This window comes from Pogona vitticeps, chromosome 5, assembly GCF_051106095.1.
Source record: "Pogona vitticeps strain Pit_001003342236 chromosome 5, PviZW2.1, whole genome shotgun sequence".
NCBI classification, from domain to species: Eukaryota; Metazoa; Chordata; class Lepidosauria; order Squamata; family Agamidae; genus Pogona; species Pogona vitticeps.
In genome coordinates, this window is record NC_135787.1 from 192,458,199 (window position 1) to 192,471,238 (window position 13,040).

Here is a 13,040-nt window from a genome sequence, read left to right on the forward strand (position 1 = left end):
ACCGTGAAGAGCTCTCAGCTCCTGATACAAACATCTGCTGTAGCAAACGTAAGAGCTGAGAAGACCCCGTAGGCCTTCTGGTCCAACCCCCATCTTGACACAGAATCCCAAAGCTAAAGGAATTAGGTGTGCAGTAGAGACTGGGATGTGGTGGTGCTGCAAGTTAAACCGCAGAAGCCTCTGTGCTGCAAGGTCAGAAGACCTGCAGTCGTAAAATCGAATCCACATGAAAGAGGGAGCTCCCGTCGCTCATTCCAGCTCCTGCCAACCTAGCCGTTTGAAAGCATGTAAAAATGCGAGTAGATAAATAGGGACCACCTCGGTGGGAAGGTAAATGGCGTTCCGTGTCTAGTCGCGCTGGCCACGTGACCACGGAGGATTGTCTGCGGACCAAATGCTAGTTCTATGGGTTGGAAATGGAATTGAGCACTGCCACCTAGAGTCGGACACGACTGGACAAATTGTCAAGGGGAACCTTTACCTTTTTGCCTAGAGATTGGGGTATTCATATACAAATATCCCCCCTACAGGTGCAGATAACAAGGGTTCGATCCCCTGGGGCCAGACCGATCACTCACCTGTCTGCCGCGGACCCCGCGGACCCTTCCTATCACTCCGGAGCAAACGATGGATGAGCCACTCCTGGCAGAAGGCGGGATGATGAGCCCCTCTGCCAGGCTGAAGAGTTGGTCTGGCCCTAGGGGGCTGGATTCTCAATATCTGCTCCTGTGGGGAGATATTCGTATTTGCATATGAAAACCCCCCATTTCTACTGTGCAGTCCATCTCCGAGATGGCCTTTGACCTGGCATGGCTTTTATTTTGTGAGGTACTGGCAATGCTTAGCAGCACATCTCAGCAGTAACATATATATTCCCAGAGAAATCAGACTTCATTCATGCCTTCATAACCTGAAGGTCTAGTGTGCTCTTTAAGCTTGCCCTTAAACAGATATAAAAGGTCCCCGTGTGCGGCAGCAGTGAAGAAGGCCAATTCCATGCGAGGGATCATTAAAAAGGGGATTGTGAAATAAAACAGCCAACCTTATAATGCCATTGTACAAAATGGTGATAAGGCCGCATCTGCAGTATTGCGTACAGTTCTGGTCACCACACCTCAAAAGAGACATCGTGGAACGGGAAAAGTTGCAGAAGAGAGCAACTCAAAGGATGAGTGGGCTGGGGCACCTCCCTGACGAGGAAAGGTGACAGTGTTTGGGGCTCCTGAATCTAGAGAAAAGGCACCTGACAGGGACATGATTGAGACATACCAAATTATGTAGGGGATGGATAAAGTGGAGAGAGGGAAGATCTTTTCCCTCTCATGCAATATAGGCCGACTTACAGCCGTCCCGACTTAACGGCCATTTCGAGTTACAACCAGCTCCGGCCGCAAAATTTTGCTTCGACTTGCAGCCAGCACTTCCAGTTATGAACAGAAAAAGGCAGGGAACTCAAATTGCTAACCGTTGGTACGCAAAGAGGCTGCTTCTTTATTGCTCTTTTGCTCCAGCAGTTAGAGAGCGGGCGATTGGAGGAGGCTTCAGACTGCCTGGTAAAGGTAAGGTGCTGCTCTCTGCTTTTTAAAAACTGTTCTGGGTGAGTTTTGCAGCGTGGTTTTGGGCTGGGGGTTTATGTTTCTGTGCTGTGATGGGTCTTGGTGGGTTTGTTTGTTTTTTGGTCCCCCCCCCATTTCCAATGGGCCTTGCGCAGTTTGTTTGCTTTTTGGGGTTTTCCCCCCCTAATTTCTGATGGGTCTTGCTTTTTGCTCTTTTTTCCATTTCTGAACGGTCTTGCACGGTTTTTTTGCCTTCTGCTTTGCTTGTTTTGCATTTCTGAAGGGTCTTGCATGATTTGTTTACTTTTCTTCCCCCCCCTTCGGCTGGAATGGATTAATCCTGGTTCCGATGGGTCTTGCAGTAGTGTGTGTGTGTGTGTGTTTGTGTGTGTGTGTGTGTGTGTGTGTGTGTTGTGATTTTTTTTCTTCTGCCAGAATGGATTAATTGCATTTCAATGCATTCCTATGGGAAATGGTGCTTCGATTTACAACCGTTTCGAGTTACGACCAGAGTTCCGGAACCAATTAAGTTCTTACGTCTAGTCACCACTGTACTAGAACCAGGAGACATCTACTCCAATGGAGTGTTAGATGCTTTTCAAAAGGGAATGGACAGATTTCTGGAGGAAAAGTCCATAACAGGTGACAAGCCACGATAGGGATATATAATCTCCAGGCTTAAAAGAAAGGTACCTCAAAATGACAGATGCAGAGTAGGGGAATCGGGAAACAAGTCTCTAGTGGTCTTGTGTGCTTCCAGAGGCATCTGGTGGGGCCACGGTGAGATACAGGAAGCTGGACTAGAGGAGCCCTTGGCCTGATCCAGCAGGGCTCTACTTAGGTTCTTATGTCTAACTCATTTTAAATAATGAATTACAGTGGTGCCTCGCTTAACGGGCACCCCATTTAATGACGAATCCGCATGGCAATGATTTTTTGTGATCGCAAAAGCGATCACATCGCGATGTTTTTAATGGGAAAATATCGCTTTGCGATGATCGGTAAAATGGTCGCCCGCTGTGTTTTCACAACGATTCCTTGCTTACCGGGCAGCGAAAATGGCGGCTGTATGGAGGATTTTCGCTTAAAGGTGAGTTTTTTGCCCATAGGAACGCATTAAACAGGTTTTAATGCATTCCTATGGGCTTTTTTCCCCTGCATAGCGACGAATCCGTATAGCGACGATTTTTGCTGCATGGATTATCGTCGCTATGCGGGGGACCACTGTACAAGCTAAGGGAATGTTATTTGTTGGTTCATTCATTTGTTTTTGCACTCCAGGCAGACCTCTGAGAATTCCAGCCAACAGACATATTATCTCCAGACATAATTATTTCACTCACCTGGACAACAACAATACCTCCCTTCTAGGCCTCTTTCAAGGCATTCATTTCCTGTGCAATGCTTCTTGGGAGGAAGTTGCCCTAATGCTTCCTGGGGGTGGGGGTTCTTCGGGAGGCACCTTCTACAGAACATAAAAGGCAATGAGACTATCAAGCCCAGGAAGCATTGCAGCAGGCCAAAAAGAAGGCCTAGGCCTTGTCCAGGTGAGTGAAATGAACGTATCTGCACATATGTGCACCCCTGTTACAAATTGACAAATTCTATTTTAATTTAAGGGCAAATTGCTAAAGGCATTACACATGTATAGTTCATTACTACAAATAATTCTTCCAACCAATAATCAACTTTAAATGTTATATCTTACACCAAGTCCACAGCGCTGTTTTGTTTTGGTTTGGTTTTTTGCCAGTTCAATAAGAAACGAGACCTTAACATTACTGGCAACTCAATAAAACTGCTCTCCAAAATGGAAGGTGTTAACAACAGCTCATTTAAGCCCAATCAGCGAAGCAAACATGCGAACAGTAAATATCTAGACAATACAAGGAGCAGGTAATGTAACTACCCTTGATAACTTCTATTATTGATAGATTTGTTCTTTTAAACTCCATGCTTTCCACACTTCATCCTGAGACTCATAATTTCTGCAGTGATGGAATGTCAATAAAGTATTTATGGCAATGTCACCACATCTAAAACTATTCAAACATGAGTAAAATCCTTTGCTCCACACATAGCTTTTCAACACAAAGCCCTTCATAAGAAGCTTTTGGCACAGAATTGCTATGGAATACAGCTGGCCATTCTAAGACGTTTGTAACGAAAATCTACTGGCAGAATTAGGTTCTTTTTCCTTTCTTCCCTCCAATTGTTTTTCCTTATATCCTTTACACTGCAGAGCTTAGGAGTAAGGACTGCCACATCAGTGATCTCTGTAGGTGCAGCCTCACTGGCTGAAGAGGAGGATCAAAATTATTAAAACAAACCAAAATTATTTGTTGGCACTAATGCAAATATTGCTGAATTTTTCCAACTTACGAATATCTCATAAAAGGCCAAAATTAAACAATTTAGACTGCAACCCTATACACACATACTCAGGAGTAAACAAATGAGCACAGGTGACTTCTGAACAGATCTAAGTAAGCACTTGTTTCAAAACTTCCTTCTGTTTCCAATGCCTCCTTATAAAGCTTTATAAAGATGAAAGCTGGCATTCTATTTCACAAAGTCCAGAATCCTATTGCTTTCACATGCCAGTGTACTTAAGACCTGGCTCTTTAGGCAGGCTTTCCCTCCTGTCATCACTTGATTATTTTTTTTATTTTTTTTCCCCATCTTGAACTACATTATTATTGTTGCTTTTTATTTTATCATACTATTCTTATTCCATTTTGTATTGTTAGCCGCCCAGAGTAGACATGTGACTAGATGGGTGGGAGTAATAAATAAATAAATAATAAATAAAGCACGCCAAACAGCATAAATCTCAGCAGCGAGAACCATAAATAGTTAAGGAGTTAACACGTGTATTCCTTGCTGCAAACCAACTGGTGCAGAATAAGAAACAGAAGCAATGACTTCCTAACTAGCGGTAATTTGTCACTGAGATTTATACGCTTGTCTTACACCACGTATGAGGTAAACAGGTCCTTATTCACAATCAAAACATTACAACGGCTATCTGAGATATATAAAGGAACATGAGAGATTATAGTAAGTTTCAGAAACAGAATTTTGGGCGTGCATATCATTATTTGTTCTTCAAAAAGTACAGGTCAACATCTAGAAATCTGTGGCTAAGAGGATAGGAAAAATCCAAGAGGGGAGGTCTTTAAAAAGAAAGCAGAAAGTCTCACTTTGGATAAGAAAAACAACTGTATATTTTCTGCAAGCTGAGATAAATTGGCCTTCCTTAATCATATACTGAAGTATCAAAAAGACTATATGGGGGAAACTGCTTGGATTAAATCTTAAATGATTCAATTTGTTCAGAGGGCAGTCTTTGAATCAATGTGTCTCAGACGGGACCGTAGAAAATAAGGTGCCAAAGTGTCAACAAACACACATTTAATTTTTAAAGACCTCATTAAAAATGCTTTATAATCATCACGACCTTTATCCTTAACTTCTCACTAGTACAAGTTGTCTCCTTTGGGGCATTTAGGGATTTAGGAATCTTACAAACAAACAAAAATGTTGAAGAGGAATCAAACACTTTGCCCATACGGTGGTGCCCCGCGAGATGATGATAATCCGTTCCACTGAAATCGCTGTTTAGCAAAATCATTGTCTAGCGAAAAGCATTTCCCCACTGGAATGCATTGAAACCTGTTTAATGTGTTCCAATGGGGAAGAATCGCCGTTCTCTAGCGAAGATCGGCCATAGGAAAGCCGCTTTGCAAACCGCCAATCAGCTGTTTAAATCGCTGTCTTGCGAAGCTTAGGTCCCGAAAACACCCATTTTGCAAGCATGGAGGGAGCTGTCAAAATTGTTGTCTAGCAAAAATAGGTTTGCGAAGCAGGGACCAAACATTGTCCAGCGAAATCCCCCATAGGAATCACTGTTTTGCGAATCGCTATAGCGATCGCAAAAAGTTAATGTCTGGCAAAAAAAAAACTGTCATGCGGGGTAACTGTCTAGCAAGGCACCACTGTAGTTGTTAGCTTTGCAGAGGTTGGCCAGCATGCAGAAGGAACGCTCAAACAGGAGTATCAAATACCATATTCTTTAATATAGCACTGAGATTACTATATACAGAAAACATGCCAGCTTACTGTGACCCTAATACCCTGTTTCCCTGAAAATAAGACAGGGTCTTATATTAATTTTTTGCTCCAAAAATGCATTAGGGCTCATTTTCGGGGGATGTTTTATTTTTTCATGTACAACTATCTGCATTTATGCAAATACAGTTGTGCCATCTTCTTCTGGTTGCTGCACATGGTGGAGGGCAGGGTTTCACTTAACTGGGGCTTATTTTTGGGATAGGGCTTATATTCCAAGCGTCCTGAAAAATCAGACTAGGGCTTATTTTCAGGTTAGGTCTTATTTTCGGGAAAACGGGGTAAAAAGGGAAGAAGTCACCTTAATTCTTCTGAGTGTATCAAAATACACTCACTACCTTATGACCTTTCGAAATGAAACAACACCAAAAAGAGGCTACACTTACCAAGAGCTGGGCTTTCAGATGTTCTTCTTCGGTCGCAGCTCTTTCTCTAAAAATTGCTCTGGCCAAATGCTCATTCGAGGCAGTCCTCTCTCGTTCAAGAACTTTGCCGATCTCATCTCGCACATACGCCTGGTTTTGCTTTAATCTACTGGAGACAAGAAGAAGGACAGAACACTGTAGTGTGCACTCAAAACACACGATCTGGTTGATCCAAAGCAATCCGATAACACATTATCATATATCGGATCCACAAAAAGAAAGAGAAGTTTGCAGGTGTCTGGTACTCCTTCATTTGAACCGGACCTGCACAGGGAGACACGCAGAAACATTCTCCTTTGCTTGTACCCACTAAGATAATAAAACGGTTCAAGCATACTGAATGCCACAGTTTTATTGTATGCATAAAGCTTGAAGCCTCGCAACAAACATAGTTTCCACTTACCAATGCTGTTTCCCCAACAGAAAACCATACGACTACCTAGGTCTTATTTAAATAATAATAATTCAGCTACACATAGTAAATACACTGGGCTGAATGATCATTTTCCAAAGCCATTCTTGTTCAAAACAAACCCATTTATCTTTCATCTCCTATTGGTTACTGCTAGAGGACGTGCCCACACAATAGTTCTGTGCAAGACTTATGTCTTAGTTAACTGCCCGCACCCTTCCTCGTCAGAAAGATAAAAGACTACCTGAGTTCAGATTGATATCCAGAGCAACAATATAGTAGTGCCAGGCCGAGAGCATGTCTTCCAATAGCGGGAATTTTATAAAGGGTACTGGTTGGTTGGCTGGTTGTTTCAGAAATGTATATACTGCCCAATCAGTGCTGGGCACTACTCCGGGCAGTTTACATCCAAAGAAACAATCAATGAAAGATAACAAATAAAAGACATCAAATACAGTGGCGTCTCGACTTACGAACGGCTCGACATACGAACGTTTCGACTTACGAACCGCTCTCATAGGAATATATGGACTCGACATATGAACTTAGATTCGAGTTATGAACTCTTTTTTTCCTTTTTTTAAAAGCTAAGTCATCTTAGGTTAAAAGGAAAAAAGAAAAAAATATCCCCCTCTAGTGGCAGAAGGCGGAATAGCAGCTTCCCATTAGTTTCTATGGACGAAAAGAGCAGATACGGATTAAATGGTTTTCAATACATTCCTATGGGAAATGCAGATTCGACTTAAGAACTTTTTGACCTGAGAACTGCCTTCCAATACGGATTAAGTTCGTAAGTCGAGACCCCACTGTAAAAGCAAACATTTTTTAAAAAGAAAACAATACAACCGTGCATATAAGACTAAAATAACCTTCTTCATCTTCTTAGAAGTGCAGAGCTTGAAGGGAACTCATGGATCAGCGCGTCCAGCCTTTTGCAAGGAGGCCCACTGGAGAATCAAACTCCCAGCCTCTGGCTCCACAGCCAGAGACTTAAACCACTGAGCTACCCAGCAGTTTTCATTATAATTTTAGAACTGCAAAGCTAGAAAGGACCCTATGGATCTAACCAGTAGCAAGACGGTGGAAAACTCTTGAAAAACATTTAACCTAAAGGCTTCTTCAAACAGCCTAGTTTTTGGCACCCTCTTAAAGGCAAAGAGGAAGAAGGCCAATGAAAAGAGTCAACCAAGACCTGAGTTGTTAATGAAGAACTGAAAAAGATGGAGAAGTTCTAGGATAAGTTACAAACGCATCTGTTTCTACTGCTCCAAATCTGCCGGAACCGAAAAGTCAAGATTTGTGTCCTACTAAAATCAACACCTGACATCACCCCATGACCTGTGAAGATTCATTTCTTGCATTTGCATTCTGTCTTGGTATCTAGACAAGGTAGGTATTCTTCTCGCCCTCCACGGTAAGGCACAGACTTACTCAACTATAACACTGTAAGCAGCAGACAAACTCAAAAGCTACCACAAGGAATGAATATCTTTTAACATACCTGGCATTCTAATACTGCCCATTTTTGTACAGGGTGTAAAATCTGTATTAAATAATGTATCTAATAAAATATACTGGCTTTATGTGTGTTCTCATGCTGAGCACAAAGTCAACATCTAAAAGTTTGCCGCTGGTGAGAGAATATCAAATGCAGCTCTTCAAACAGATTTCGGGAAATGTGGCAAAGAAGAGGTTTCCAAGTTCTCTCTGCTTAGGTTCTTCTTTATTGAGGGAGTTTCAGAGAACAAATCATGTTTAGGGTCATTTTATAAAGGTTGCCTCAATCCCCACGTTGCCCCCCTCCCCATTTGTTATACAGCTTTCTAACCTTCCTCATGGAACTGAGTTAGAGATGCAGGAAGGCAGACCATAATGATCTGAATTGCCTTTGTGCTCCAGATACTAGCTTCCAGAACGCAAACCGAAAGGGAGGTGGTTTTTTTATATCAAGTTTATTAAGCAGCATCTTCAATTAGTCAGGCAGAGAGCTAGATTATGCAGACATGGACCAAATTCCATTAAGTGATTTCCCAAGATCCCTCAAATTATTCCAGCCAAATCAAATCTATTGCACAGTCAATGGTGCAGAAAAAAAAGAGGAGGCCGAACCAACAGGCACAAATCTGAGGTCGGCAGAGACAAAGATGATTCCCAAACAGAGCAACCACACGTTTTTGCTAAAGATAAAGCAGCCCTTCCTCTACGGTCTTCCTTACTTAGGCTAAAATTAGTGTGGGAAGTCATCTGTGACAAATCATTTAAGGGATGCCATCCTGAGATCATTTTAGCAACCAAGTTGAGCAGTTCTGAGATAAACTTTTGATTGTCTCACAGAATGAATGAATCCATATACAGGAAATAAGAATCCAGTTCTAAAAGGAGGGTTCATAGCATACACCGAGCCGCCTACAACAGCAATCGGGAGTCAACAGCTCTTAGGGGAGTGTCGCCCTGCAGTTCCTCATTGTACTTCACTATTGGCTGTGCTGGCTAAAGTAGATGGGATACTCCACCAATATCTAGAAAGCAGCTCACTTTAGAGCAGTGGTCCCCAACCTTGGACCTCCAGATGTTCTTGGACTTCAACTCCCAGAAATCCTGGCCAGAAGAGGTGGTGGTGAATGCTTCTGGGAGTTGTAGTCCAAGAACATCTGGAGGCCTAAGGTTGGGGACCACTGCTTTAGAGGGCCAAATATGATGATGCAATCATCTCTTCTGCCTCTTTTTGTAACATTTCTGGTTCAACTTGAATAAATAAACCTTTTTTGTTGTTGTTTAGTCCTTAAGTCATGTCTGACTCTTTGTGACCCCATGGACCAGAGCACGCCAGGCCCTCCTGTCTTCCACTGCTTTCCAGAGTTGGGTCAAATTCATGTTGGTCGCTTCGATGACACTCTCCAACTCTCTCATACTCTGTTGCCCCCCTCTCCTCTTGCCTTCATGTTTTCCCAACATCAGGGTCTTTTCCAGGGAGTTTTCTCTTCTCATGAGATGGCCAAATGATTGGAGCCTCAGCTTCAGGATCTGTCCTTCCAGTGAGCACTTAGGGCCTTTGTTAATATGCCACTGAACCAATACTTGTCACTATCCATAAATAAGCCTCAAAAGATATGGCAGGCCCATGATTTACCATGTCAAGCTAAGCACGGTCTCAAAAACACACATAGGGGGACTTAAGCTAGATCTGCTTGTCTTCTCCACGAAAGGGACCAAAGAAGCAGGGATGATAACTATGGTTTGGGTTAGTTTTCATCCAATGTTTAAACATGGTTGACGCAAACCACTTTTAAAAAAACTTATTCATCCTACCTTTCTGCCACCGAAGGGTTAAAAAAATCAAGAACTATTTTTAAAAACACAATTAAAAATACATATTTAAAATGCTGAAGATCAGGTAAGAAAACTTGAAAGAGATAGCAAAGGAGTCTGGAAGAAAACTGGGGTCATGCCCCTTTGTAGTTAGGAAGTTAAAAGGCCAGGATTTTTAATATCAAATAAAATTAATGAAACCAGAAAGGTATATAGCCGCTCAGAGTGGTATAATTATACCAGATGAGCGGGATATAAATCAAATAAATAAATAAATAAATAAATAAATAAATAAATAATATATATATAACAAAGCCAGCCTAATTTCTCAACTTCCCCTTCCTTTGGAGTGTTCTCACAACAAGTTTTCTCCAAAGCTAACTTTGACTTTTTCTCTGTTCTTAAGTTGGACAACACAACCGCAACCCCCTCCAGCACACTTTTTATTGACGGGAGTATTTTGCACAAATATCCCAAACTCATTTTAGATTCACTGGCGTTTTGGTGCAAAGCAGGAGAGCTCAGAATGCAAACCTGCCTTATTTGCATTATATAATTGCGTGGCTTGAAGGAGCTTAATGAAACAAACACAAGTCAGCGCTGCCCTAAGATCTCAAACACTGGCGTGCATCAACTTACAGTAGTTTTCTCCCTCAGTACATTTTATTGGCATTCAGTATGCACCGCAACTGCAAGAGGACACGCACCAGCTAAATCTCCGACGATGAACGTTACTAACCACCTCAATGTTTAAAACAAACCTGAGACCTGAAATTTATATGCAAGCACACAGATACACATCAAACCATATCATTTTAGTTTAAGTCTTCAGCAAGTCTTCAAACATACAAAGGAAAAGTACCGTGATGATTTTTCTCTGAATTGCAATCAAATCTTTAGTATTCACCACAGTAAAGGAAGGGACTGGATAAACTCTTGGGGAAGGCTCTCAATAGCTACTAATTAGGATAGATAACAGATTATCTCCAGCATCAGAGGCACAACATCCTTGAATCCTACTTACGGGACAGCCTTAACAAGAGGGTGGCATTCACTCGTGTCTTTATTACATGTCTCCCAGAGGTCTCTGGAGGGCCACCATGTTCAACATGTACTGGCTCAACTGTTGCTGATTATGTTTAGTCGTTTAGTCGTGTCCGACTCTTCGTGACCCCATGGACAAGAGCACGCCAGACCCTCCTGTCTTCCACTGCCTCCCAGAGTTTGGTCAAAGTCATGTTGGTCGCTTCGATGACACTGTCCAACCATCTCGTCCTCTGTCGTCCCCTTCTCCTGTTGTCTTCACTCTTTCCCAACATCAACATCTTTTCCAAAGAGTCTTCTCTTCTCATGAGATGGCCAGAATATTGGAGCCTCAGCTTTAATACTGGCTCAACTAGTTCAATGCACGAGCTAGTAGTTAATGGGACAGAGCCGCGAAAATAACAGGCGTCTACTGTAAATGGTCAAGACGAAGTTTTTTATGCTACTTATTAAAAGCAGTAATTGATGCAGTAGAAGGTGCAATCTGTGAAAGTTTACACCATGCAGAATCTATCAGCCCGTATGGTGCCACAAGACTTTTTTGTTGGTTTTGCTACAACAAACTACCATGATTACACCCCAGAAATGTTACTTATTTAGACCCGGAAAACTAAACAGCCTAAATCATAATATTAGTCCCAACTGGAACAGATCCATCAGCACAAGTGTTGACTTATTACAGTATTTAACAACTAAGCTTCAGTGGTGGTTAACCTGCAAAGCAGTTGAGCTCCTAAATCCTTGGAGTCCTGGCCTGAGATTTAAAATGCTGCACACAGGACTTACCATATGCTAAGAAAGCTTTTCAGCTCTCCACTTTGAGCATAACCTCCCGATACAGAAAGCACCCTAGAAAGATGAGACATACAAAGAGCTGCCTGCCACATGAAAGAGGACTCAGCCGCATATAGAGCTCTCTGGATCCAGGTTTTAGAACTCAACTAATTGCTTTCCCTAATCCAGATAACCACCACAGAAAGTCAATGGACTTCATACAAATAATCATAATTTTATTGCACTGAAAGAGAAGGATGAAAGCCAAAGCAATCTGCTGATTATAAAAACATGCCACAGAACAACAGCTACACTGATCTTTGGTGAATGCACTAGATTTACACAAGTGACCTTGTGCTGCACCGTCTAATCAATAGGAATCCACTCGGGCAGAAGGTGATAAAAGCCGGGAGCAGAAGGTTCCTGGAGTCAGTGACTGAGTGGCTTCTGCAAGGGTGACCGTAACTCATTAAGGCAGGCTTGTTGCATGTACATTTATGAAAAAGAACGACAACTGTGTCCTGTGGAAGTAAGCCTTTTTTACACACAAAAACAAAGATCATGTTCAGCAGAAGAGTCAGAAATGAACGAGACAACTCTTACACTTACAAACCACTGGCAAATGGAAGCAGACACTGAATTGTACTGTATACAGCTCTCATCCTACTTACACATCTTTCTAATGCACATGACCTGCTGTGGCCTATGCAATAAAGGCAAGGTAGTTAAGGAGAAGAGAGTGATTGGTGCTTTTCATTTCATTTTTGGAATTAGATGTATATATAACCATCTGAGTACAAAATACAACTTTCCTTGTTTTCTGCTAAAAAAAAAATCCATCGGCCTTTCACGGATATACGATTGGCCATAAAACAAGAAACAAGGGGACAAAGAAAAGCAAAATCATGTCTTCAACTGCCCAGGTCTGTTTGCCATTTTAGAAGGGTACATCACCGCACACCCAAGAAGAAAACACAGAAGGGGGGTGGGTTAAGGCAAGTCTCCTACAGGAGAGCATCCCACAACTTACCAGGTTTTCCAGTTGCAATGCTTCACCCTTCAACTTATCATAATTCAGATGGGGGTGGGGGAAGAGGGCAATAAGGCTCCTGCCGTGAGTCGGTGTGCCAACCACTCTCATTTGGAAAGAGAAAACCCTTCATATATCTTGTCCCCATACCATTTTTATTACCTCTCTCTCTCCAAGGATAATCAAGGTGAAGTATATAAAATTAAGACTGTCATCTGAACATTTATATAGGAACAGGACCCATTAAATTCTGGGAAATGGATTTCTAAGCAGAAGAACACAGAGAACAGTGAGTTTTAAAGACATTATTTGCACTGAAAATGCAGCAACAAAACCAGAGACGTGGGGAAAAAAATGAA

The 13,040-nt window shown here is 42.1% G+C and overlaps 1 protein-coding gene across 2 annotated transcripts in view; it reads right to left on the reverse strand.

The window, feature by feature from the left end:
- CHCHD3 (coiled-coil-helix-coiled-coil-helix domain containing 3) overlaps positions 1-13,040 on the reverse strand; it is a 261,889-nt gene that overhangs the window by 179,220 nt on the left and 69,629 nt on the right. The window contains exon 4 of one of the 2 annotated variants that reach the window (XM_020800276.3): positions 6,074-6,218. In XM_020800276.3, the coding sequence (XP_020655935.3) occupies positions 6,074-6,218 (145 nt within the window). Of the gene's footprint in view, positions 1-6,073; positions 6,222-13,040 lie in introns of both variants that reach the window. The other variant, XM_020800275.3, reaches the window with a different exon arrangement.